The sequence below is a fragment of the Corapipo altera genome, unplaced genomic scaffold (genome assembly GCF_003945725.1).
Source record: "Corapipo altera isolate COAL_440 unplaced genomic scaffold, ASM394572v1 50, whole genome shotgun sequence".
Taxonomy (NCBI): Eukaryota; Metazoa; Chordata; class Aves; order Passeriformes; family Pipridae; genus Corapipo; species Corapipo altera.
The window spans coordinates 7,604,677-7,630,691 of NW_020884889.1; the positions used below are offsets into that span (position 1 = coordinate 7,604,677).

The 26,015-nt window shown below is 42.6% G+C and overlaps 1 protein-coding gene across 3 annotated transcripts in view; it reads left to right on the top strand.

Annotated features, from left to right (window-relative positions):
- CEMIP (cell migration inducing hyaluronidase 1) overlaps window positions 1-26,015 on the top strand; it is a 58,852-nt gene that overhangs the window by 29,201 nt on the left and 3,636 nt on the right. For 2 of the 3 annotated variants that reach the window (XM_027644206.1, XM_027644205.1), the window contains 15 exons: window positions 3,996-4,201; window positions 7,431-7,500; window positions 8,258-8,386; window positions 9,072-9,157; window positions 11,877-12,008; window positions 13,906-13,941; window positions 14,033-14,188; window positions 15,645-15,825; window positions 17,558-17,773; window positions 18,687-18,898; window positions 19,362-19,547; window positions 20,245-20,449; window positions 21,262-21,348; window positions 21,673-21,830; window positions 24,826-24,926. In XM_027644206.1, coding sequence (XP_027500007.1) covers window positions 3,996-4,201; window positions 7,431-7,500; window positions 8,258-8,386; window positions 9,072-9,157; window positions 11,877-12,008; window positions 13,906-13,941; window positions 14,033-14,188; window positions 15,645-15,825; window positions 17,558-17,773; window positions 18,687-18,898; window positions 19,362-19,547; window positions 20,245-20,449; window positions 21,262-21,348; window positions 21,673-21,830; window positions 24,826-24,926 — 2,161 coding nt within the window. The remainder of the gene's footprint in view (window positions 1-3,995; window positions 4,202-7,430; window positions 7,501-8,257; window positions 8,387-9,071; window positions 9,158-11,876; window positions 12,009-13,905; window positions 13,942-14,032; window positions 14,189-15,644; window positions 15,826-17,557; window positions 17,774-18,686; window positions 18,899-19,361; window positions 19,548-20,244; window positions 20,450-21,261; window positions 21,349-21,672; window positions 21,831-24,825; window positions 24,927-26,015) is intronic. The other variant, XM_027644207.1, reaches the window with a different exon arrangement.

Below are 26,015 nucleotides of genomic sequence, written 5' to 3' on the forward strand. Positions count from 1 at the left end.
CATGGTGGGCCGTCACCAGTGGCACCATAAACACATCCTGTGGCTGCACAGAGGTTGCACAGCAGCCGCTGAGCTGCAGAGCAGCTAAAGCCCTGCTTCTGGATCTAATGTGACATCTTCATTCCCTGTTGCTTAATACTTGCCAAACCAAATACCCAGAGCCAGACATTCTCCTATCAGTCAGATAGATGGCCTCATATAAAGCATTTGGAAATAACTTTGTCTCTTGTGCTTTCTCTGGGTGACAGCTATGCCATAAGGCATCCACGGCGTAGGGATCCATGTACTCAGGCTTTTCCAGCCAAGATGGCATGATGAAATTTAGACAGGCTGATGTAGCTGATGAAAGCAACTTGATTCTCTTGCTGTCATTCAACAACCACAATTCCCTAAATGACCATGCTTTGTCTCCATGAAAAGGCACCCAAGACAGATCTTAGAATTTAGGACATTAGTTAGTCAAGAATTTAATCCCTATTGATTTTAGTTTATCAAAATGTGTGAATACTGAACTCTACTTTTAATACTTTACTTGTTTTTTTATTTTAACCTCATAATTATTGCTGACAGCTAAAAGGAAAGCCCCAATGAACTAAAACAATCTGATCAAGTTTGATCAGTTGTGTCACAGAATATGTGCTCCAAACACTGCATCACTTAGATGTTGTTTCATTGCTCAGATAGGCATCTGCATCAGCAGCTCCATGCCTTGACTTGTCAGGTGATCCCACCACAATCTCCTCCTCTGCTTTCTGACTCATTTCCTTCCTTTCCTCTTCCTTCTGCCCCAGATATATTCACTGACATGCACATGGGTCTCTGATGATTACAATAGTTATTCTATACATTTCCTAGTTGCCTATTGTCTTTCTACTTGGGCAACACCACCTGTTTCTACATGCAAGAACATCATTTGTGCAAACAGAGATGAGCTCTGTCTTTCCCAAGGTAACATTCATTCCCTCTGAGATCAGGTGGATCCAAAGCAGTCTTTGCTGAGGGAAAATTTGCCTTAATGATGTGCACAAACCACACTTTGGAAATAGCCATAAAAAAAAATCTATCTGGACCATTAAACCTCAGCATAGCACAGCACTTAATGATGTCCTTCACATTAAACTGTTGAACTCAGAGGGGCTTCTTGCATGAGTGTGGTAGACTACCTGCGCCAATGCTTTAATAAGTGGGAGGGGGACATCAGTTGTTTTTAACTGTCATTAAAGCAGCTTGGTAATTTACATACAGGCTTCCCTGCTTGCTTTGCTGTCACTTTTCTCATGGCATTTCAGAGATACTCATCCTGAAAAGTCTAAGAGAAAAGAGTATCCAGTTATTCCTGATGACAGCTGTTTTTCTGTGAGTCTGTACAGTCTGCTAGAAGTTGCTGTCTCGACATTAGCTCACTTCATTGATGGGTTATTCTGCACTTGTCTGCAAATCCATATTATCTGGAAGGCACAGAGGGTCCTTCTGGAAATAAATCTTTAGAAATTATTTTCTCACCATAATTAGTGTTTTAAAATGCAACAATTACCCAATGTTTTCTTTAGTATGTTGGCCAAAAAAACCACCTTGTTACGCCACTGCAATCCCAGGGATGAAACTTTATTCTGATTCCTACTCTCTCCACTGGATCCCAGTGTGGAAGCTAAAATAGAAACACCCATTGGGAAAGGAAATTCAGTGGGGATCAATAAATAGTCTGGCAGGATGCAGGGGAGAGCTGAAATTCATGGATTAAGAGTCTGAGCCATCAAACAGCTTCAGTGGTATCTGCTTTTACTAATCCAGCTATAATTCACAGCAATGTTTTGCCACAGAAGGGCATTATCTGGCCCTAAATTACTCGTGGTTAATGTAAGATTAGGGACTATTAGCAAGGTTTTAATCAAATAAAAAATTATATACATTAGAAAAGTGATTTTGGAACAAGCATCTCATTTGCTATCCAAACGTTTCAGTACTGGGCTTGTGCATGAAAGCATGCCCAGGAAACCAAGTCAGGGCTAACCGAGAGGTGAGACAAGGGGAATTAGTTAATCAAAGAGAGGGTGAAAAATGCCTAAGGGATCAGGTCCCTGGCTGATAACTCCTGTTATTCTGTGGACTTCCAGGGGTGAGTTAGGAGAACAGCAGGCATTTGCTGGCTCTGAGCCCCTCTGCCAGTGCACACACCTCTCTCTGCTTCCCCCCTCTCTCACCCTACTGGGAGATGTGTCCCCTGTGGTGGTACTCCCAGTGCACATAGGTGGGCTTTGCCTCAGCTGAGTCTGGTCACTGCAGGTGTTCATGGCCCAGCCTTGGTGCTGTGCTGTGCTGCCTGGAAAGATAAATGGCCAAAGGGGCAAACCTTTCTCTGTAGAAACTGCTTCTGTCATCTAAATGTTGTGACACCATTACTTATGTGTCTTTTCAGTATTACTGTTCTGTGAGAGAAAGCTAATAGGATTTGGTGGCAGTTTCTGTGGAATTCTGACATCTCTGTAGTTAAAAGACTTTCTGTAAATGTTGGAAAACTTCTTCTGAAAAGTTTGCTCACTCTTCTGAAATGTTCTTCTGTCCTGTAAACCTTTATTATTACATGGCTAAGAGAGTTCATTCTTCCGAGTGAGAACAGTTTAGTACATATGTTTTACACCTTAATAAAGAAGCCCAAACCTTGCAAAATCTATCATTTTATTAGATATGGGAAGTTAGCAGTAAATTTCAGTGAGGTAGTTTGAAGGAATGCACTACTTTGCAGGTCGTTTTAGCTGTGTTTAATTTACTGTGATGACTCGTGTTCAGAGATTTGAGTATTTACACTGGAGCAAGGATGATACATAATAGAAGTCTGTGTGGATGTAAGCTAGTAATAGATTTGGCAGGAAAAGTGTTTTCTCTTATGTGAAAACATATTTGTAATAATTTCAACGCTAATCCTGGGATTTTATTTGAAATTGGTTCTCCTTGCCTTGAGACTGAGGCATGAAGGTGACAAAGGAGTCTGAGACCTGTTTACAAAAGTAATTCAAGTGCTTGAACACCCAGGTCTCTCAATGACATTGTGATGAACAGGTCTTCCATCTAGTTTAATATTGTCTTTTGCCCCTTGACAATTGCTGTTTCATCAGAAGCAGGTAGAAAAGTTTCCTGAGTCCAGGTTAATTGATGGGTGATGACTGATGGGAACAGCAAGGAAAGAGCCCAGGAGATCCAGACCTTCACCTGGTCAGTGGAGATCTGAAATTAATTTTTCCATATCTCAGACATATCCACAAACAACTAACTTACTGGACACACTTGCTGTGTGCCCAGGGGCTGTTGTTTCCCACCCAGTCCCAGCCTTGGGCTTCAAATTCACGTATCTTCTCCTGAAATTGTTTTCTCAGATCTTCCAGTGGTGTGATGGGTATTGTTCTGTCCAGCCAATGGTGTCCCAATGTTAACAACATGCAAACCAAACCCAGAACAGTGCTGATTAACACCAGCTGATTTGTCTCAGGGTCAAGTAAAGCTTCTGTCAACAACTTGGAAAAAAGGATCATGTCAAATCCAAAACAAGCCAGCCTGTCTGGAAAATAACTTGCCGCCTCTCTGATAGCCTGAAAAAATATTCTTTCAGCTCAGCTGCATTTTTCAGTTGCATTTTGCGTAGCTGCTCATGCAACTCCACATGAAAATGAATGAGCCTAGATGTGATTTCAACATCTAATGTCTTCCCCCACCCCATGTTTTTTTCAGCCTCATGCTAAGAAAGTCTCTGATTTCACAGGCCAACAAAAGAATGGAACGAGCATTTCCTAGGTGATGACAAATTCTAGTTAAGTTTTGGAGTTATTGCTTAGACTATAAGCTCTTAAGGGCAGAGAGTGATCTTCCTTTTAATTTTGCCTATAGGTCCTGAGCTCAGAAGGGTACTGGGGCTCCTATGTGCCATCACTGCAAAGTTTGTTTTAATTGCACAGTGGCTGAAGCATGAAGCCTAAACACTGACCTTTGTTTTGTGCATGCAGGTGAAGGATGTGGTGGGTTATGATGCACTGGGCCATTGCTTTTTTACGGAGGATGGACCAGAAGAGCGCAACACGTTTGATCACTGCCTTGGACTCCTTGTTAAACCCAGCACGCTGCTCCCCTCCGACAGGGACAGCAGGATGTGCAAGCTGATCACAGAGGGAGCTTACCCAGGGTACATCCCCAAACCCAGGCAGGACTGTAGGTGAGTGGGAGCCTTCCTTTTCGTCTTCCTTCTCTTTGCAGGACTCAGCCATAGCAGATAGCATTGTATATGTGATTATGTAATCATCTGTAGGGCTCTGGGCTGTATGTCCCAAAGCTGGGAGAGCAGTTTCCTTGAGGTCTTTATCCTTGTACTATTCAGATGCCTACACACCTAGAGCATACTTAACCTTTTTTACATAAAGTCCATTGGGATGGTTCCTACCTCAGATACTGAAAATCTGTCTTTCAAAGTACACAGTGATGCCATGTGTCTTATGGAGTCTTGAACCCAATGGCTCAGCCAAAAGTTGCTGAGTTCAGAATGGGCTGTGTACTGACACTTGTGCTCATCTCAAATGCCAGCAGATTTTGAAAAGATTCACATTGATTCAGAAGTTGTTATCTGTGAAGAATAGATACTGTTTAATGGTACAGCATTGATATTATGCATTCGTTTGGCACAGTCTGCCCGAACTCTGAAGTGAAACCAGAGTGATATAATAAATGCAGTTTAGCATCAAATTGGGACTTGACAATATAAGATCAAAGATTGTGTACATCCCTTGGATCTCTCTTCTGTACACGAGCTCATGAAAGTGTTTCCATGAGAACTCCTGGAAACTTTCGTTTGCCACAAACAATCTATTAAACTTGAAAAATGCCAAATGCCTTTCATCTCCCTTTTTGCAAGATCCTTTCCTCTAAGTGTCCTTGCGGATCTGTCAAATAGAAACATTTGCAATAAGAAGAGTTTTTGCAAATTCTTTTTGCAGTTTTTTGGCCTTGCAGTGTCAGGTGAAAAATCAGGTGAGATACAGAAGAAACACAATCAACCTGGCTACAGAGTTAAGCATTTGAATTTTTTCTTGGGGGAATTCATGGATTCTTCATTATCAGTAATTTTAAAGCACAGGTTAGAGAAATGCCCATCACAAATAAAAATGTGGTTCTAGTTAGTCTTGTCAAAAGGCAGGGTATGGACTCACTGAGCCTCTGAAGGCTACTCTAACCTTTCTTTCCATGGTTTTCCAGTGGGTTTTCTGCCCCAAAATCAAGGTCAACCTGGGAATATGATTTCATTGCTAATTACTAGCTGTTTAGGGAACCTGCTTATTTTGATGCATATCAGGCAGCCAATTAGGTTTCTTTTTCTTCCCCTGTGCCCCAGACTCTTCTTAAGAGAGTACTAGGCTCTGAACATCAAACCTGTGTGTTTAGCAGCTAGGCAAGCAGATCCCCAGCTGGAGTGTAGGGAGCATAGCAAGAGATCTAGAGCAGATCTGTGGAACCACATTGTTTTCAGAGTGTTTTCTATTAGAAGCTGGACATCAAACTTGCCTGTAAAGAGTTTAAAATTGATGGTGGATCATCTTGTGGACAAGACCCCTGTGCAACAACATGGGAGGTCTTTCACAATGAAGATTTGTCTTGAGACAACAGAGCGTTGGTGCTGTGCTGAAGCTGCTGGGAGACAGGAACACTTCTGCCTGTAGTCCAGATTTTGCTCCAGAAGTTTATTCTGCTGTAGTTGCAGGAGGAAGGGATCTACACTAATAAAACCCTCAAGTTTCTGACCCTTCAACAGTCAATGAGAAAGGCTGTGAAGCCAGACTTCCATCCTGAAAATGAGACAGCTAGAAGCTGATTGATGCCTAACAGCTAAAATTCTTCAGGGAATTTCTTTTACTTGAAAATACTCTCAATCTGTTGAGACTGTATCAGTATCATCCATTCTGTCCTCGGAACAAACTGGGGTTTTGTCCAAACAAACATATTTTTAACTTTTTAGTTTGGCAAAGGAAAGAGATGAATTCATGCAATGCTCTTTTTCACATCTGTGTTTGTTTATAAAATACACTTAATGCCTCCATTCATAAAATAGGGTTAATCAGCCATTGTGCTCATTTTCCACTGACAATTCTTTTAATAGTCAGAGGGATATATTTTGTGCCATTTTGAAGACTGTTATATGAATATGTGCATTCTAATGGAAAGGTATTATGGTACTTTGATCTGACATGTCTTCCTTTATAAAAGAATTCAAGCTCTGACCAGAAAAGCAGCTTGTTTTGCATGGAGTTCATCCAGCTTGCAAGTGTACAAGTGCACTAACACTATCCCTGGGGCAGTGGCCAAGGCACCCAGCACAGGGACAGGGGATGAGCACCAGCTGTGGCTCCATCACCTTGGAAGACACAGGCAGGCAGCAACTTCCAGGAATTAAGACAATAGGATTGTGCCAAATGACACAATAACCTACCCAGTCCATATGGCTCTGAGGAACAGGATTGGGCTGAAAGACAGGTCACTGTGAAAATATCTGTCCTTGCCCTTGCCTATGCAGCAGGAGGTAGTCTATAAATAATCCAAACGTGGGTTTTTTCTGGGCCAGTCACAGGCCCAAAATACAAAAAATTTGCTGTGTTTTGTTGATAAAGTTGCACAAACAGAACTCCATCAGCAGAATCAGTTGACCTGAAGCCCCTGTGAACTCCCTCATGACAAGATTAAAATAGACATAAGTGTTCCCTAGGTTCATCCCCTGCAGCAGGGTGAATCTCACCATCCAATTTAGGGGGCCAGTCTGCTGGCTGTTAGTGCTGAGTGTTTTCCATGACTGTTGGTTAATGAATGCTGTATGTCACAGAATGGACAGTGATGGATTGGTCTTTCCTCCTTAATGGGAATCTTTCAGTTAAGAGTCTTTTATGTGCATTAGACAAATGAAGTCCTTCTGTTCCAAAAGGAACGTTCAGGAGAGTGCGAGCAAATAAAGTTAATGAATCACAGCAACTCTTGGCAAAGACAGGTACTGGGGTACACTTGGAAAGCCATTAAGAGGCAATTCATTGGGTCCCTTGATTAAATGAGTCTCTAATGAACCTGAGGGTTTACTTGGGGGCAAAGTTCTTTTCTGTGACTTGTGCAACAACATATTTACTTTATCATAAAGCATGATTGACATCTGACAGCTTCATAGCAGGCTTGGAATTGCAGTCAAAATTCCTCATTTAATACTTGGTGTTTTAAGAGATAAGGCCATGCTCTCTGTCAAACCACAGAGGACACAAGGAATGAGAAGAGAAAGAAAAAACATTCCTTTTGCCCTCTGGGAAGGACCCCTTATCTGGGTATTGGCCCTGCCTGTAATGGGGGAGTTGATGGGTGACTCTGGTGTGTGCTCAAAATGTCATTCTTATGTTATTCTTTGTTTTCCTGACCTGCAGTGCTGTATCCACCTTCTGGATAGCAAACCCACACAACAACCTTATAAACTGTGCAGCTGCTGGATCTGAGGTGAGTGCACGAGTTTCTTATTTGGTAATAGCTCAGGCCAGTTAAAACCATGCAAGGCTGAGGGAGGCTCTTGCTGGAATAAAACTTGCTTCTGTAACACAGACATTTTTAAAACTGCTTGACTGAGACATACAGTAATGTGGCTGATGCTACCAGTAAAAATAATGTTTTTCCTTTTGCTCCACAATTCTTGTCACTTGCTGTTTCTAGAGCTGGGTGGCTTGAACAAAAATTCCCAGTGTGCAGCTTGAATAAATTAAATAAATGTGACTGCAGAGTTACAGAGAAGCCTTTGGCAATGATTCCATTGATTGCAGCACAGTAATGGTGCTCAGAAATTTCAGTCAGCCCTAGTGCTAATTCCACAGGAATTCCTTATTGTCCTATGAAGACAAATAAACAAGCAAACCAAGCCTTATACAGAAAGATGTGGTCTTTCCAAAGCTTCCAAACCTGTGTGCCTAGATTAGCGCTCCTTGTACATTTTTAGGCAACTAAATAAAAATTATTTGATTTTTAAGTTTCAAAAGTCTCACTTAGAACTTCAATATCGATGTCAAAGATTAACTTCTGGCACCCTGAATATGTGGGAGGGGGAGTGTTTGTGTGCATTAAACTCTTTGCTGCAGAGACTTATGCAGGTCAGTGCTGCTGGCTGTGATTTGTCCTGAAATCTGGAGTATGTCTTGGGCTTTACTGAGATCTCCTTGGGCTAATGTGGACCAGCAAAGTCTCAGGTGTCCATTCTCTTCCTCAGGAAACAGGCTTTTGGTTTGTTCTGCACCACGTGCCAACAGGGCCCTCAGCAGGCATGTACTCCCCTGGCTACTCGGAACATGTGCCGATGGGGAAGTTCTCCAACAACCGTGCGCATTCCAACTACCGGGTGAGTCTGCACGCAGCGGGAATGCTGCCCTTGGAAAAAACACCATCTCCTCACTCCAGCTCTTTGGGTCTGCAAGCTATTAGTCCCTGTGCTTTCTGTTTCACTGAAGGTTCCTGCGAGTTTGTTTGTGTCTGCAGATAAAGCAGCTCACAGGCTGGCGTGGGAGCATTCGGAGTTGGCCAGCAGCAGCTCCCACTTGGCTCTTGGGCATCCAGAGCAACCCTCCCCTCTGCACAGGCTGCTTCACTGCCTCTGCACTCTTAAAGTAGTGCCTCCAGGAGCATCTATTGGCAGCTTGTCTAATTATACACCTCAACTGCCAATGTTAGCAATTAACTGAACAGCTTCTAGAGGGATAAATACGGCCACTGTGTCTAATTGCCTTCCCTGCTTATTTACCCCTTAGCATGCTGGGCTGTGGGGCTGTGTGTTGCTGAGGGCTTTAGACTGCAGCAGAGGGTGTATGTGAATGGGGATACACGCATTTATGAGAAAAGTGCAGTTCTAGAAGTTTGCAGCAATTTTGGGGGATATATGCAAATCTGGGTGGTCCTGGCAGCCCTCTGCTTCACATGCTACTAACAGAAGCTGTTATTAGGAGAACAACTGGAGGTAGAGTCTAGAGATGGAAAGAACTGTAATATTTATAAATATACTGTGGTATTGCATTTCTATTTTTCTTTAGGCTGGAATGATCATTGATAACGGCGTTAAAACCACTCCAGCCTCTGCCAAGGACAAAAGACCTATCCTGACAATGATTTCTGGGAGGTAAAGTGTTTTACACAGTTTGGTTTGGAAAAGGCTTCTCTGTAGCACTGACTGAAAGCTATGAAATTGCCCCCAAGGAAGCTGACAAGAATCACTGCAATTCCTTTGGGGTGGCTCTTATTGAGGAAGGGTCTTCACTTACACACACCTTGACATTTCTAACTTCACCTCTACATTTTCCTCTATGAGACCCCCAACACCCACACCCTTCTGGTTTTGTCCTTGCTCTTTAGCTCTGAGCTGAGCTGGCACGGATATTATATGTGCTCTAGGGTGTTCCACTAACTTTTTGAATTTTTTGCAAGGAAATGCACTGCTGCCTGGTCAACAGTCCCCCTGGGCAGAACTTGCTGCAAGAGTTTCTTAGGAATTAGAAATTGAAGTATTTCCTGGGAATGATATTGATTTTATTCATTCTTTTAAAACCTGCTTGAACAGGGAGTGCTTATGTCATGGAGCTCATGCTTTGATTTCCGATTTCAGTCTAGTTCCAAATCTGACACTGCAATAATAATCACAATTAAATACACAGAACGATCTTTCATCTCTGCTGCTGTGCACAACCTCTGTGCAGTGTAATGGGGTAATTTAGAAATACTGGGAATTTCTCTATAGACTGTATCATATCAGCAGACCTACTTTGGTCTGGTTACTTCTGAGAATGCCCAGGCAAAGCTGGCCCCAGTGAGGAGGCTGATGTAAGGACTGCACCTGCACCCTTGTATCTCATTAGAAGTTGAGTCTGGCTCTTAACTTAGTTACCAACCCCCAGACACGTAAAAGGACCTCAATATTCTCAAGTTTAATAGTTTTCTTTCCTGACAGACCAATTACCTCCAGTTGCACCCAACCTGCATTCCCCCACGACTGGGTTTCTTGACAGAAGAAACCATGTAAGGAAGAGAAACCTGCTGAAAACCTCTGCTCAGCAGGGGGAGAATGACAACTTTATCCTTTTGTCCTTTCCATCTCAGGGGTGTGGGTTACCCAGACTACTGTCGTCATGCACTGGGCAACCATTGCAGGGGTAGGATCAGTCCTCCTCCCCAGGAGAGCCTAGCCAGGAGCTCAGATATCACTTATCCTGTGATCCACATCACCCCAGTGCCCTGGCTAGCAGCTGATGCTAAAAGATGTTCAAAAGTGAATGTTATTTACATTATTTTATTGCTCAGTTAATTGAAGTGATTAATTAAATGGTAAAAGTAACTGCTAAAAAATAACTTAGGAAGAGCAGCCTGCTCTTGGGATGCTGTTTTCCCATACAGCTGAACACGTGCCTTGGGACACTGCCTGCTGCCACAGGCACAGTAAATGATTACAAAAGGCAATTTCTCCCTTGCCATACAAGGGCAGGAATGACCCCTGGAAGCCAAACAAGTCATAATACAGTCATGGTTATGCTTGGGGATTACCCACTGGCATAGGCTGCAGCTCAGATTATTCCATTTTCCACTTTTCATGTGTCAAGACTGAACAACTGAATAAATGATTATAGCTGGGCTGGCTGGGGCAAACTGTGAGCTAGGCTGGACAGTTACAGAGTTGGAGAGATTATTCTACATTCAGTTACAGCATTAAATATCTGAGTCAAATTCTGTACCCTGTAGTGTTCCTCTGGTTATCACAGATGTGAATGAAATTGGAATCCATCTCAAAATATCTGTATTTAACAATGTCTGGGGAATTCACAAGGGCTGATACTAAATCTCTCCCTGAAAGCAAATTCACAGTGATGAAGCTGCCAAAGCAATATTCATTTACTGGAACCCTATCAGCCTGATGCTCAGTTTTAGATTGATATGATGGCTTATTAAGCAAAGCAAAGTGCTATTGAATATCTGTTAGCAATTTGACAGCTTGGCCTTGCTATCCATTGGTGAGGAATGAATTTTAATCTCTGGACCATCCGTTGCTGGCACTGCGTTGGATACTCATCTGTCAGGTTCTCTAAGCTGTGTAGTATGATGGAAGATGCTCCTTCAACAGTAAAAAGGAGAGCTGTGCCTCAGGACTGGGTAAATGGCAGCTGGGCTCAGCATCACTGTAGAGAGCCAGACCCTTTCTCAGACCCTGTGGCCCGAGTGGTGGCTGACAGGGAGCAACTGAGGGCACATGTCGCCACAGTTTCCACTTCTGTCTGCTTTTTTTTGCTACATCAGGCCAGTATTTCATCATATGGAGACCTTCAGAGTTAATAAATCTTGTACATGTGTCCTGTGTAGTGGGAATAGTGAAGGACATACTCTCGGCCCCTCTCCGAGATGTTTTAATTCCTTTCTGCAGCAAGAAAAACTTGGCAGTGGTACTCAAGGCCACAGTATAGCCAAAGTTATGAGATAAGAGTGGTCAAAAGGGAAAACAAAAGGATATTTATCTAAATAACAGGAATATGCTAAAGGATAACAGTAAAGGATTAAAAAAAAGAATCTCAGACTTTTGGGAGCAATAATAAACTTTCCATGCTTTCAGCAATATATCAGCAATACAATACTGGAAAGGTGAAAGGAAACTTGGAGCGGGTCTTGACAACTGCCTTGCCTGGACCTTCCTTCCCTTGGCAGCTGGGTCTGGCCATCGCTGCTTGACTAGACATGCTACGTGGATGGACTGTTGTCCCAAAGCTGTTCCTGAGTTACCACAAACCAGATGTTTAGCAGGGCCATGCAGCGAGCAAGGCTACCTTCCCTCACCAAACTTTCTCCTCTCCTGGTTACAGGTACAGTCCACACAAGGATGCTGATCCTTTGAAGCCCAGGGAACCTGCGATAATCGAGCGCTTTATTGCCTACAAGAATCAGGATCACGGGGCCTGGCTGCGAGGTGGAGATGTGTGGCTGGACAACTGCCAGTGAGTTTTGCCTTATTTCAACTCTTAAGAGTTCAGCCTGGTGTTTATGGCGAGCATAGCTGTGGTTCAGACTATTTATATCGCATTGCACCTTTCATATGGCCAAGGTTGAAATAAAGATGAAATGTTAATGTTAAACCACAGACATTGTTTTATACAAACAAAACCTGCTCTGTCTGAGCTGAAGATCCCTTAGATTGTTTCTCTCTGTGATGTTGACCCGCGCTCACAAATGGTCAGAATACAAACACGTAGGCACACAGGTGCAAGTAACTAAAAATAATAACTAATTTTTTTACCTGAAAAATGAGGTGATTTGAAAAGAAAACAGCAAAATGCATCACCTTCCCTGGCTCAGCCTGGTCACAGATCAGTTTTATGTGGTTCACTGTTATGCTGAATAAGCAGGTACTGCCAAAGCAGACATAAAACTAGGCATCACAGCAGCAAGGGAGAGAGACTGGGCAAGTACGTGCTGTGCTCTTTGAAGGCCATTTCCTGCCCTGCTCAGAGCAGATATTTGTCTTGCACTTGAAAACAGATGATCTGCTGCAGTTTCTTCTGCTGAGCCAGGCTCCTGATATCAATCTCAATGAAGAAAGAGGAGAAAAAGGAAGAAGGCCCTTTACAAGGCATATTTTGATAACCCTGGTGGGAATTGCTGATATCTGATGTCCAGTTCCTGGCCAGAACTGCCTTATCTTTGAGTGACCCAAACCTCCTAAAGCAACCAGTCGTCTTGGTGAGAGTGGGGCTGTAGCAGAACAGTCAGAAATGTCATATTGAGCAATGTAGTTTGTGTTTCTTATGACCTACGAGTATCCAGCCCACTCCGTGGCCAGCAGGAGTTGTCCTCGCAGGTCCCACTCGGGTCACTGGGACATTCACGTTGCTTATGGAGGAAATGCAGCGTATGGAGGGTGCTAAAAGACCAAGTGCTTTATGAGCTTCCAGCAGCAAATCTCTGACTGTATGCGAATCAGAGGAAGCAGTCATCAAACTGTAATTGTCTTTATAGCCACAGTCATTTCCATTTCTATTGCTACAGAAAGACTTATGTATCGCATTAACAACGCAAACGTTCATGTGGCACGCAGGAAAGCGAGCAGGCGATAGGGTGGGAAGGGCTGCCACCTACAGACAGCAGCACGGCGCTGGGCTCTACTCTCGTGTTACTGCCGAGATTGGGATAAGCATGTGAAGAGTGACACTGGTGTGAAGACACCATCGAGACTGACTCACTCTATCAATGCATTGTAGCCTTTCTATAAGAAGCAGTCATGGACCAACAGTTGCGATTTATCTCATCTGAAAGCTTGAAATTTCAGCAAAATAGAAAGTTATTCTAATTTTTGTTTTTATTTTTAATAAGGAAGCTCTGATCTCTGTTTTCCTCTTGATGAAAGAGAAGCCAAGCTTCTCTCTTTTTATCACAGTTCCCCTTGCAAAGCTCTTTCATGGAAGCAGTATGTGATACATGAAGACAGAGGAGCACAGAAGTGTGCATAAGGCAAAGCACTACTAAATAATAAATGCTAGTTGGAATGGAAGTTAAGCATGATTTTTTTATCTAACAGTGAAAAGATTGTGGTCATTAGACAAAGGGATAAAGCTTTATCAGACAAGTAAACTATGCCTAGTAATCACTGTCTGAAGCTCAGCTTGGAGTAGTCAGGTGCATGTCTGCTGCTTCATGTGATCTGCATATACTGCAAGATGTGCCAAAAGAGATCCTCCAAAACTGGACAGGGAACAAACCTGGAAAAATCCGAGTTCTGCCTAAGCACTGTATAGTAATTAATCTCTGCTGTCCTCCGCCTCTTTGGTTTGCTTGTTATAGTGATGATAAACCAAAGCAAAACCAAATCTCTTCTGAAAATCTCTGTCCTCTTTGCAGGTTTGCTGACAATGGCATTGGACTGACCTTGGCGAGGTAAGTGTGGCTCAGGTTGTGTGGCAGCCTGGGGCACAGGGGGTGAGGCTGGATGTGAGCAGCCCTTTCACCTCCAGCCCTTCCCTCTTAGTGGTGGGACCTTCCCTCATGATGATGGCTCAAAGCAAGAGATCAAGAACAGCCTGTTTGTTGGTGAGAGTGGAAACCTGGGCACTGAGACAATGGACAATGAGATCTGGGGACCTGGAGGTCTGGATCACAGAGGAAGGACCCTGCCCATTAGCCAGTAAGTTGAGCTCAGCACATCAAAGCACTCAGTGTTCCTGCTCCCAGTACGAGCTTCAGCCCAATGTGGTTTTTTCAGTGCTGTTCAGTTTAATAACCATTGCACAAAAAGGATTTGATTTCACGTCTCCCGATCCCAGAGTCCTCACTGTGCAGCTGCTGCTGGCAGGTACATCCTTGCAGGCTGCCAAGACAGCATCAAGCTCCTCTTCCTTTCCCCCTCCACTTTGGAAGTGGAGTTGGGAGGACAGCAACAGGACTGTGTGCTACCAGGGCATTTTCTGTACATGTGGCCAACAGTGGCTGAGCAATGTGACAGTCTCCATCCGGGGCAGCTGTGAGGAAGGCTCCTAGGAGCCTAAATGTGGTCATGAATGTCCTCAGCACTGCTGTTACTGTTGCTGCTACAAAGGAATTTGATGCCTTTGTTAAATAGTTTTGAGATGGGCAGTAAACTTTGTGTGTGGCCTCTTGTTTTGCTGTGATTCCTAAAAATATGGTTATCCTAACAGTAGCCTCACAATGAACAAATAGCTTAGCAGGCCTCAACTTTGCTGTCAGTAGCAATACAGAAGGCTTATTACTAACTCTAGCAATAATGAAAACCCAATCTTCTATGACTCTCCCAATATCCTTTATATATCCTCCCAATATATATGTGGGCATATCTCATTTTGGGTGTTGTGTGCAGAAAGTCAGAGAGACAGAACAAATGCACTGGAGCAGGCAAGTCTTCTCTAAGGGAAACCATTCATATGAGGAAGGCATCAAATTTATTTGTCAGAAACGAAATTTGAAACATCTTATCTCAGCCTCTTAAAGAGCTTAAGCAACTCATTCACTTAATCTGTGTGAAAAATTATGTCTTCTTTACCTTGCAGATGATATCAGAAAAGGCTGTTAAAGGTTCATTAATCTACCCCTTCACCTATCCTCAGCCCTACAGATTGTAGGACCTTTCCTTGTTTTCAAATCCTTTTTTTTCTTATTGCAGTTGATTTTCAATGTTTCTCTCCAGGTTCCTTTGAAAGATGTGGTGGGACTTCTTTTAGCCCAGCCATTACTCAGCCCAAGGAGTCTGCATAGCTCTGTTGAGTTTCAGGTTTCACTGCTGCAGAACTCATTTCTGATGGCAAACACGAATTTATTCATCTTTAGGTCAATGCTTTGGCACTGGTATAAGTTCATTCCCTGGAGGAGCACAGACTAAATAAAGATGATCTGTTCAACACAGAGGAACTTGAGCTGAACTTGCAGGGATAAAAGGACTTCACAGACCTAAAAAAGAGGGAAATCCCTTCTCTTCCAAAACTGGAACTCAGGAGTCATCCTGTGGGCCGTGAAAAATGAAAGCAGCTGAGAAACAAGTGCTGTGGGACTGTTCATATCTAGCATACAGCTCATCCTGATGCTAATGTGTCATGACCAAGTCTCTGCCTCCTCCAAATGTATTTTAGGGATTTTCCAATTCGAGGGATTCAGTTCTACGATGGACCCATCAACGTCCAGAACTGCACCTTCCGCAAGTTCGCGGCCCTGGATGGTCGGCACACGAGCGCCTTGGCTTTCCGGCTCAACAACGCCTGGCAGAGCTGCCCCAACAACAACGTCACCGACATCCACTTTGAAGATGTTCCTGTGAGTTATTCTTCTCAGAAAAACCTCTTTGGTTTGGAAATGGAGTTGTGGGCAAAAAGGAGAAAACATGAGATCATCAAGAGGTTGTTGATTGTCTTTGCCAGAAGTTTAACAAAAAGGGCGGCAGCTAAGAGAAAGAAAATTGGATGGGTACAGTAACAAGAAAATCCAATTCTCTGTCAGGTTTGCAGCAAACCAGAAGCAGGCATCAGCTCCAAAAAAAAAAAAAAATAAAATAAAATTAGTGACATTGAAGTGAAAATTATTTCCATTTCTGTTTGTCTCAGAAACTGAAAAAGGCAGAAGAATCTGCTCCTTTTTTTTTCAACAGCAGTATAATATTAAAGCAACAACAGACAGAAGTCTGTTTTGTGAAAAGTCTAACTGACCTATGAGCAGAAAATACTGATTTTGGGGAATAGCCAGTGAAACTGAGCTGCTACAGGGTAATTCTGCAGTCCTGCACACCGGGGTAATTCCATGGACTCCAGTCCCGCAGACATAAATGAGAGCAAAGCCCAGCCAAAAAGGATTTGCCAAACTTTGAATTACAGTATGAACTTCTGGGTGCTGGTCTGAACCCGTGCTGGGGCCTGTGCTTTTGAGTTATTTTTATATTTGCCTGCACAAATACGTTCTAATTGGTTTGCTGAGGTTCACCTCTAGCAGCTGTTAAATCCAACCGCCAAACATTGCAAACAAATAAATAAATAAAGTGGTTGGACTGAAATTATTTGGGTTGCTTAATTTTCAAAAAATTAGCAGACTCACTCACAGGTCAGGAAAAGTGCTGACTAGTGCCAAATGTGATGGGAAAGGCAAAATTCCCCTAAAAGTGTTGGTCAGTCATGCTCTCACATTGCATGGGGCAGACTGGTGACATGACATTTATTTATACTGGATAAAAATATCAGTCAAAAGTTGCCTCAGCAGCCATTTCCCAGGGGAGGTTGCTGACTGTTCCCCACATCAGTATGACTTCATATGGCTTTGGAACCTTAAAACTGTATTAGCAAACAATGAGTGAAGTGGCTGTAGTAAAATTGCCTCATCTCTTGAACCTTCCTCCAGAATTTTAAAAGAAATTTCCCACCACTGAGGCTAAAATTCAAGTTGTTTTAGCCTTTCCCCTGTGGTCAGCAGGGAAATGTGTGTCTGCTCTGCCTGACAAACCAAACACACCTTTTAAGTGTGTGACCCAGCTCTGTGCTGACTTCAGGTTTAATGAAGAGGGCGTGTGCAGGCAGAGCCAACCCTAATGTGCCTGTACCAAATGGCAGTGATGTTCCTGCCTTTTATAAGACCAGCTCAGCTGAAAATGACTTTGGTGCTCTCATCTTTGGATGATTGGTTTCAGGAGCACACAGTTTTATTACTGCATAAGTTTTATTACCACATCAACTACAGCTTGATGATCTCAGAGGACCTGCAGTCTTCACCTGAGTCATGGGGCCTCAGAACCATTGAGCATTAAGCCTACGATGTCTCAAGCTGAGCAGCCAAAATCTGTGGCCATTTAAAGAATGGTGATGTTAGTGCATATAGATTTCTTCAAGCAGAAGTTGACCCACAAACCCAAAACTATTTCTTGTCCAAACTACTTTCAGTGCCAAATAAAGTCAGAAAGTGGGTAATCTGAGGCATTGTAGTGACCCTAGGCATCCTTTGCTTTGTACTCTAAGTGATGAATTCCTTTCTGGAGATGTAAAATGTGTTTCACTGTTTTGTTTAGATTACCTCAAGAGTCTTCTTTGGAGAACCTGGCCCCTGGTTCAATGATCTGGATATGGATGGTGATAAAACATCAGTTTTTCATGACATAGATGGTTCTGTGTCAGAATATCCAGGCTCGTACCTGATCAAAGAGGATAACTGGTTAATCAAGCACCCTGACTGCATCGACGTGCCCGATTGGAGAGGTTCCATCTGCAGTGGACACTTTGCACAGGTAAAGCTGCTTACTTTGCAGTATCATTATCACTCTATTTTATTTTAAATTCCTTGGCTCTATAAAACTTGACCTTTAGAAATGGACTTTCCTCAGGGTGCTCAGTGTGTATTTATCAACATGTCTGCACAGGTGGTTTTGAACATGAGGAATATTGTGGTACATTTTCAAATACTTTGGCCTTGGCTGCTGACAGCTCCAACAACTTCTGCTTGAAGTCTCCTGAGAGCTCCATGGGCATTAGCACATTAATATTCATAAATCCATGGGCTGTTGGCTAGTTATTTTTGCTTGATTTATGGAGGGAAGCATTGCCCACAGTGTTATGGGAAATGTGCTGAGCAGTCGAAATTAGACTTCAGCTCTCATTTTCTTTCATCCTGTATGTGACCACCAAACCATTCTTCCCACCACAGGAGCTCTGAGTGCTGCTGCCACGAGAGTCCTCACTTTCCTCTGCTGAGAGTGCCTGGTTTTATCTTGGGTGTTGCAACTGTTGGTTTCTTTCAGTGTAATGTCACTACAGCCAATTTCTAACCACTGAGCTGGGTTTCGTGCTTCTGAAATCCAGACAGAAGGATCCTTGTTCAGCAGAAGTCAGATGTCTGAGTTAGATACTGCCCTGCTGCTGAACACTGCCATTAACACTGTGGAACACCTCAGCCCTGCTGCAGCCTGTCTGAAGACTTCTCTGGCACATGCACTTGAACTCTGTGAATGAGGAAATGAGCCTTCTTTTTTTGGTTTGTTTTGTTGAAAAGGAAGCCTAAGAAATTAATGATAAATGAAAGGCATGCAGGTCTCTTCTGCGGTCACAGGGCTCACACCAGCTCACATCTATTGAGTATCTGGGCCTTTAATGTTTTACTGTAGTTCATTAAACCCTTTGTGATCTTTTTTTTTTTTCACCTAGATATACATCCAAGCCTACAAGCCAGCCAATCTGAAAATGAAAATAATAAAAAATGACTACCACAATCACCCACTCTACTTGGAAGGGGCTTTAAGCAAAAGCACTCATTACCAGCAGTATCAGCCAGTTATAACTCTGAGGAAAGGCTACACCATCCACTGGGACAAGACAGCCCCTGAAGAGCTGGCCATATGGCTCATCAACTTCAACAAGTGAGTGATCCAAATTCCAACATTCCAGCCCAATAATGTAAACCACACATTTTTAATGGGTGAGGTCATCACCTCATGAGCTCTTCCAGAAGGAACATGCTTGTTCCAGGAAGTCCATTCGGTTCACCATCTTTTCATTAGACATCTCAGATTCCTGTTTCCTCCCCTGGGAAGCCCTGCAAGATAACATGGTTCATTTTTGGAAGTTTAGAGCTAATTCATTCCTGGCGTGTGGAAGTCACAGGTGTAGAAGTCAGGAGCAGATCTGACCTACGTTGCTTAACTAATGTATGGTTGTTATGTCTAATTTGCGTTGCATTGATTCATCCCAAACCATGAAAATTTTAACTGTCCAGGAAAAAATTAACTTACATTTTTCATAGTGGATTATTTAGTTTGGCTTCTAGCATGTCCAGTAAAATAATAGTTGACTTGTTACAATGTGGGTCTTTGCTATTTTTAGGAACGACTGGATTCAAGTAGGGTTTTGCTATCCTAAAGGGACGACATTTTCCATTCTCTCAGACATCCACAACCGTCTCTTGAAGAAAACATACAAAACTGGAACCTTCTACAGAACCTCTCAAATGGAGAAACTGGAGCACAGATACCCTACCAAAGGATACTACTACTGGGATGAGCACACTGGGTAAGGAAGCAGACCTTGCTGATTTGGACACTGCTTTGGGAATGCTGCTGGAATTGTGAGCCACTTGGCTAATGCCAATAGTGAGGATCACAACAAAACCAGGAAGGTTTTCTGGGAATCTGACCAGTGTTTAATTTTCCTGGGACTTCCATGGCAGCCAGTCCTTCACAGCCTCTGCTGCACTGCCAATTACTCTGGGAAGTGCTTTGCCAAGTGAATACAAATTAGAAAAAAAAAAAATCAAAGACAAAAGCAAAGTGCAGACCATGAAACTTAAGACACACGCAACCCTTGTTTTGAACCATTTGTAAACACTCTGACAGGGGTGCACAGGAACTGAGTGTAAAGTCTGTTATTTTCTTTTAAATGATTAAAATAATGGGAAAGAATGACCTAAAATACAAAGCATCTATTTCTACATATATGTATATAATTATAGAATAGAGTTCAAAGGGAGTTTAAGTGCCATCTTAATTCTCTGTTTTAAGTTACCTGAGTTCTGTAAACCATTTCTGAGACTTGTATCCCCTTTTATTTGCATGTGGTGTGTGGGGCGCTATAAAATGCAGACATGAGTGTCAAGGGTTTCAATGCACATCACTGCAAAACGCAGGAAAGAGTCCACCAAAACTGGGAGTGGGGTTTTTTTTCACAAGAGTTTGAAGGATGCTGTTTGCTTTTTTTCTCCTGCCCGCAGGCTGCTGTTTCTGAAACTCAAAGCTCAAAATGAGAAAGAGAAGTTTGCTTTCTGCTCTGTAAAGGGCTGTGAACGAATAAGGATCAAAGCTGTGATCCCAGAGACAGCTGGTGTCAGTGACTGTGAAGCCATGGCCTATCCCAAGTACACTGAGACACCAATAGTGGAAGTACCAATGCCGAAGAAGCTCTCCAGTGCACAACTGGTAAAGCAGTTGATTCCTTATCACAGAACCATTGCTCATGTAAATCTGTAGTTCTGGCACATATTGTGTGCACAGACATAGAAAAGCTTTGTGCCAGGTTCAGAATATCCTGTGCCTGATTTTCTGAAATGGTTCAGGTGTATGAAATAATAGGAAACAGATTCTTGCACATGAAGAGAGCACAGGCCCTCAAAGGGCAGAGCCACACAAGACTTGGGTTGAAGTTGGATGCTTGGCCTTTTGGGGCTCTGACGTGATGTGCTGTGCTTAAAAGCACAGAGTGAAAAGTGATGAGCTGGAAGACAGGTTAGTCCAGGGAATGTGGCTCTGGAGAGACAGCAGGTTCCTTGCCTGGCCTTCAGTTCCTCCAGGCTGTAAGAACAACAGTGTCAGAGGGGGGACTGCATAGCTGAGTGTCTCATTCATATAATGCACAACACTGTCTCCTGTATCCAGTCTGGTTCAGGGGAGGGAGGCGGGATATTTATCTGCTATTTGGTTTTTTTCACTCATCACCCTTGGAACAGGAATGCACAGCAAACCTTCAGAGAATTATGTGTCAGTTCTGTAAAGTGAGAATCACTCTGCCATTTGGTGAAACAATTTAAATAGTGACAGGATAAGCAGGCAGGTTACCATTGTGCCCAGTTTCATTAGCAATGTAATTTGGCAAGTCAGTGCTTATTATGTAGCTTTCCTGTTGATTGAATTTCAAGGTTTAAAATGTTTTGGAAAATGCAGCATTCAGGTAATGGGCACTTTCACTAGAAAAACTCTTTTCTCTTCTTGTTTGTCTTTTTTTTCCCAAACAGAAGACCAAGGACCACCTAACAGAAGTGAAAATAGAAACTTATAAGAAACAGTATTTCCACCTAAAGGATGACTTTGCATACATAGAGGTGAGCAGATCCTCTCAGTGAACTTAATGGGATGAATTTCTAAGATACTTGCTTCATCTTTATGGAAAACTTGCTTGCAAAGTCACCATGGATAGTAAGATTCGGGTCACTTCTGATTTGTATTTTGAAAAAAAAAAAAAAGGAAAAAAGGCTGTAACTTTCCCTACTAGTAAAAATGCAGGACAGCTTGACCTCAGAGACTTGGAATTCTGCCCTTTGATAGAAAGGTCAGTCCCATGACTCAGGTCTATCAGTGCTTCTTACAGGTAATTATTTGCAATTGTGTTACTATGATAGATCAAGAGTACTTTTCCCCCTGCACAGGTTGACGGTGTCAGATTTTTCCTCACTGATGAGGGTATCCAACTGGTTGTGATTGATGGACATCATGGAAAAGTTGTTGATCGAGTAACATTCAAAAACTCCATTCTACAAGGAATCCCAGCACAGATAGAAAATTATGTCAACAACATCAAAGATCAGTGAGTAAATAATCTGGTGTCACTAAGGTGCAATGTACAAGAATGGTGTATAACACTCATCTTTCTCCTGGATTTTGTCACCCAACATGGGCCAGACACCCAGCAATGTGTTTTTGTGCCTGATGACTCCAATAGAGCCCAAATGTGTGCAGGGTGTGCAGGCAGCAGCAGGATGCAGGCTCTGTGATTTAGGGACTGATTGAGCCCCAGATAAACTGCAGAGCTACATTTATGTTGTGGGTTACAGACAAACTGCAGACTTAAATTCATAAAGCACTGGTCAGTGCAGATGTGCACAGTTTGCGTTTTTCTGCTTCCTGCATGTTCTCTCAAATAGTAGAAAATTCCACTAATAAAATACATTCCCCTTTGTACATTTCCCTGTCCAGATCTAAGGGCTGGATGCTTTAATACTTTAAGTATGGGCAGCTAGAAATGCAGAGTTTTGCAAATGACTGATAAGTAGCCAAGACATGTTCCTGCATCCTGGAGAACAGTGGCTTCATCTGCTGGAAGGAGAGTTGGGACAACATCAGAAACCTGTTAACCAAAGGGGTTATTCCTATATTAGCTTGTGGAGTGCTCCTGGGAAGTAAATTCTATTTCATTGTTATTAAATTTGTTTGGATTTGAAATCTGATATGTAACATTTATTACAAATATGAGTGCTTTGATATGAATCATCTGAAATAGTTGTGGGTAGATTGACAAGATATTGTTCTGGCACTTACTCTAGAGACTTGGGGGAAGATTCAGCAGAGTGCCATGCAGGTGGAATCAGATGTGTTTCTGTTGTCTTAAATAATTCTGGAGGTTGCAAAAGTCACATACAGTGGTTACTTCAGAGAAACATGGTAGCTGCTCACTTTTCTTTCATAAAAAAATAAGAATTTTCTCTTTTCAGAGAGGCCATCATCCTGCTTTACAAAAAATCCAGTCTCAATCCTGGCTGCATCCAGCTCCTGGATTCTTTCTTACTTTGGAAGATTGAATCATATTAGACTTCAGATGTATTTAAGTCTTTATGAGCCTCATTGTCTTCTCAAAACCAGATTAGTGTTGGAATAGGATTAGGATTAGGTTTAGGATTAGGATTAGGACCGGAAGTTGAGCGGTCAGCATCTCTCAGGTCTCACTCAGTTATGTGTTTGCAAGAATTGAACCCCAAAATCATTGTCCTTTCACAAAAGTTTTCCCAGCCCAACTCCTGCAGCCTTCCCGATTCGGTCGGGCACAGGCTTCAGCTGTGGCCATGGAGCCCCTCCCATCCCTCAGCTGGATGACAGTGTTTGTTGCTCAGATTGAGCTGTGGGAACCGTGCAGACAATGGAGCTGTGCAGGGGGCAGCTCCTGGTCCCCCCTCCCCGCTGTGGGCAGGGCAGGGGCTGCACAGAGAGATGGTGCCCGTGGAGGGGTCGGGGCCATTGCCCATCGCTTGTGAGGAGATTGCTCAAACAACTCCAAGGTTCATGGATTTAGGGGTGTAAGAAGAGGTGTTCCTAGCAAGGATAAGCCCTTCCATTCATTTAAGCAACTCTCTGCGGGCCAAATGCCTTTTTTTTTTTAAACAAATCCATTTTTCTGATGAGTTTCCCAGGGATAAGAAAACAAAACATCTGGTGAATTTACTTTAAACTTATGTAGCAGGAAATGCTTAATAAAAAGTAATGATGTTAGTGAATTGAAGGAAGAAAAAAGAGGTGATTCAGCATTCACAAAATCGTCAAAACCAGCCTGCCAGCTCAATCCAACCTTGTAAGCACTGGGGCATTTTAACACCTCACATTTATTCTAGGTCCTGATAACTCTTTTGCTCCACTTGCTCCTCTGCTACCACTCATTGCTATTTTCCCCTGAACAGTTCCAGTTCCAGCTGAGGTGTTAAGATAAAACTGCTGCCCTCAGGAGCTCAGGGCTTGAGCTCCACAGGAGCTGCTGCCTAATTAATTTTAGTGACTTGTGTCCACGATGATGCTGTAAAACAGACCCAGCACAGCTCTTGTTCTGCAAGACTGAAAATGCCATTTGAGTCAGGGAAGTTACACTCATGGAAACCCCGCAAGGTGGAATGAAATAATTTCATCTAAGCAAGTGTTTGCTCAATTCATGTCATGCAGCTTTAATCAGGAGGTGAACAAAGACAACATCCCAGCCCCACAAAACATAATAGCAAAACTTCCATGGAACTCACTGGATGGAGAAACCTCTTCCTCACTTAGCTTTGAGATGACTGTTGGAGGTGTCTGTGGGTCTTGTAGGATGTAATGAGCTTAACTTCACCAAGCGTCCTGTGCTTCTCCCCAGAAAAGTCTGACTACATGATATTTCTTCATGTTTGATTTGAGTTTTTATTCTATCCATCTAGAATTAAGCCTAACCAGTTATCAAATTTTACCCGAGCAACCACAGATTTGTGTTAGTTCAGCACACTTACCTCATGTCTTTTGTTTATCACTTGACATTTGTAAAGCACCCAAAGAGTTTTGAGTTGAAATAGAGCACATGCAAGTAAGTCAGTGATAGTAATAATAATAATAATAATAATAATAATAATAACTTTTTAAGCAGAAGTGCACTGAAAGGAAAAGCATCAACCAACAAAAGTCTCACAGAAGTTAATTTCTTCTGGTTTAATCTGCTAATGGAAGAATAAGAAATTACTTGAGACTTGCTAAGAGCATCCCAGGGAGAGCATGTGTCTTTCTGAGCAATGCAGGATGGAACTACAGGTTGGAAACATTGGAACCATCCTAGAAAACAGTGTTGTTTTTTTAAAAAAGTGACTTCTGTCTGCCTTCTAATGGGTTTTGCCTGACTGGAAAAATAATATATGACTAAACTGTTGGAAAGCACTGATAAAAGCCATTAAAGCTGAAGCCACTGTAGTCCGTGCGTGTCAGAGTCACACAGGCAGGAGTCACCAGTCCTCAGGGCAAAAAAGCAAAGAATGTGTTCTGACTCTTCATCAGTTTATCCATGTCTTTGTTTCCTTCAGCTCCATAGTGCTGGTGACATCTAAAGGAAGATTCATTTCAAGAGGACCATGGACTAAAGTACTGGAGAAACTTGGAGCAGAAGAGGGGCTTAGGTTAAAAGGTAACTTCTCTTTAAAAACTCGGTTCTAACCCCTTTTGATCTATTTCCCTCCCAGTGTTCCAGTAAAGGGACCTTTTCTCTGCTTCTAAACTTTGCCTTGCTCGTTTCTATCAGCATGTGCTCAAACATCCTGGGACCAATAATTTATTTATTCTGTAAGATTGTATCCACTGCAGCTTTGGATAACAGCACTCAGTTTAAAACTGTAGATGGAAAAAGGATTCTGGCAGTTATTCTTAAAAGTAGATGATTTAGGGGGTCTGCTTTTCCAGATTAATTTTAAATAAAAAGACATTTTAACAATAGGAATATTGGACCTTTTTCCACACTAAGTGCCTGAAACCAGGATTTTTTACTTGTCTGAACTTATTTTTATCTGATTTTCTCTTGAAACAATTCCAGCTTTATGGCACAAAGCATACTGATTTCAAAGCATCACATATTGCAGTAGAATACTGCTCTATATGCACGTTGCTCCAATCAGCTCTGTGAGCTTTTGGCATGCTTTCTTCTGGTTCTGTGTGTATGTTATACTCACTAATATAGGTCTTGTCTATTGTCCTGAAATTCTTTCCTGTGAGGGTGGTGAGGCCCTGGCACAGGTTGCCAGAGAGGTTGTGGATGCCCCATTCCTGGAAGTGTTCAAGGCTGGGTTGGATGGGTTGCAGCCTGGTCTAGTGGAAGGTGTCCCTGCCCATGGCAGGAGAGTTGAACTAGATGATCTTTAAGGTCACTTAAAACCAAACAATTCTAGGATTCTGTGATCATCCCCCTGCCTTCCCCAAGCAGGAAAGGAGTTTGAATATAACCACTATGCAAATAATAAGAGCTTCAACAGACAGCTGAAGCTGCCTGCTACAAAGGTTTTTCTTCTTCTCACTTTCTCCTGTTACTTAATGGAAGTATACAAAATGTAAATAAAATTTTAATAAGGCTAAATTAGGAAAATATTTCTTTAGTACCTGGAGGAATGCATGTTGCCAAAGTTTGTGTGCACAAGGGTGCTCTTGTGAACCTGCACCCATCCAGCCACGGGGCATAGCTGTGCACACAGATGGTTTTCTGGCTCAGTCTTGATGCATTCCTGAT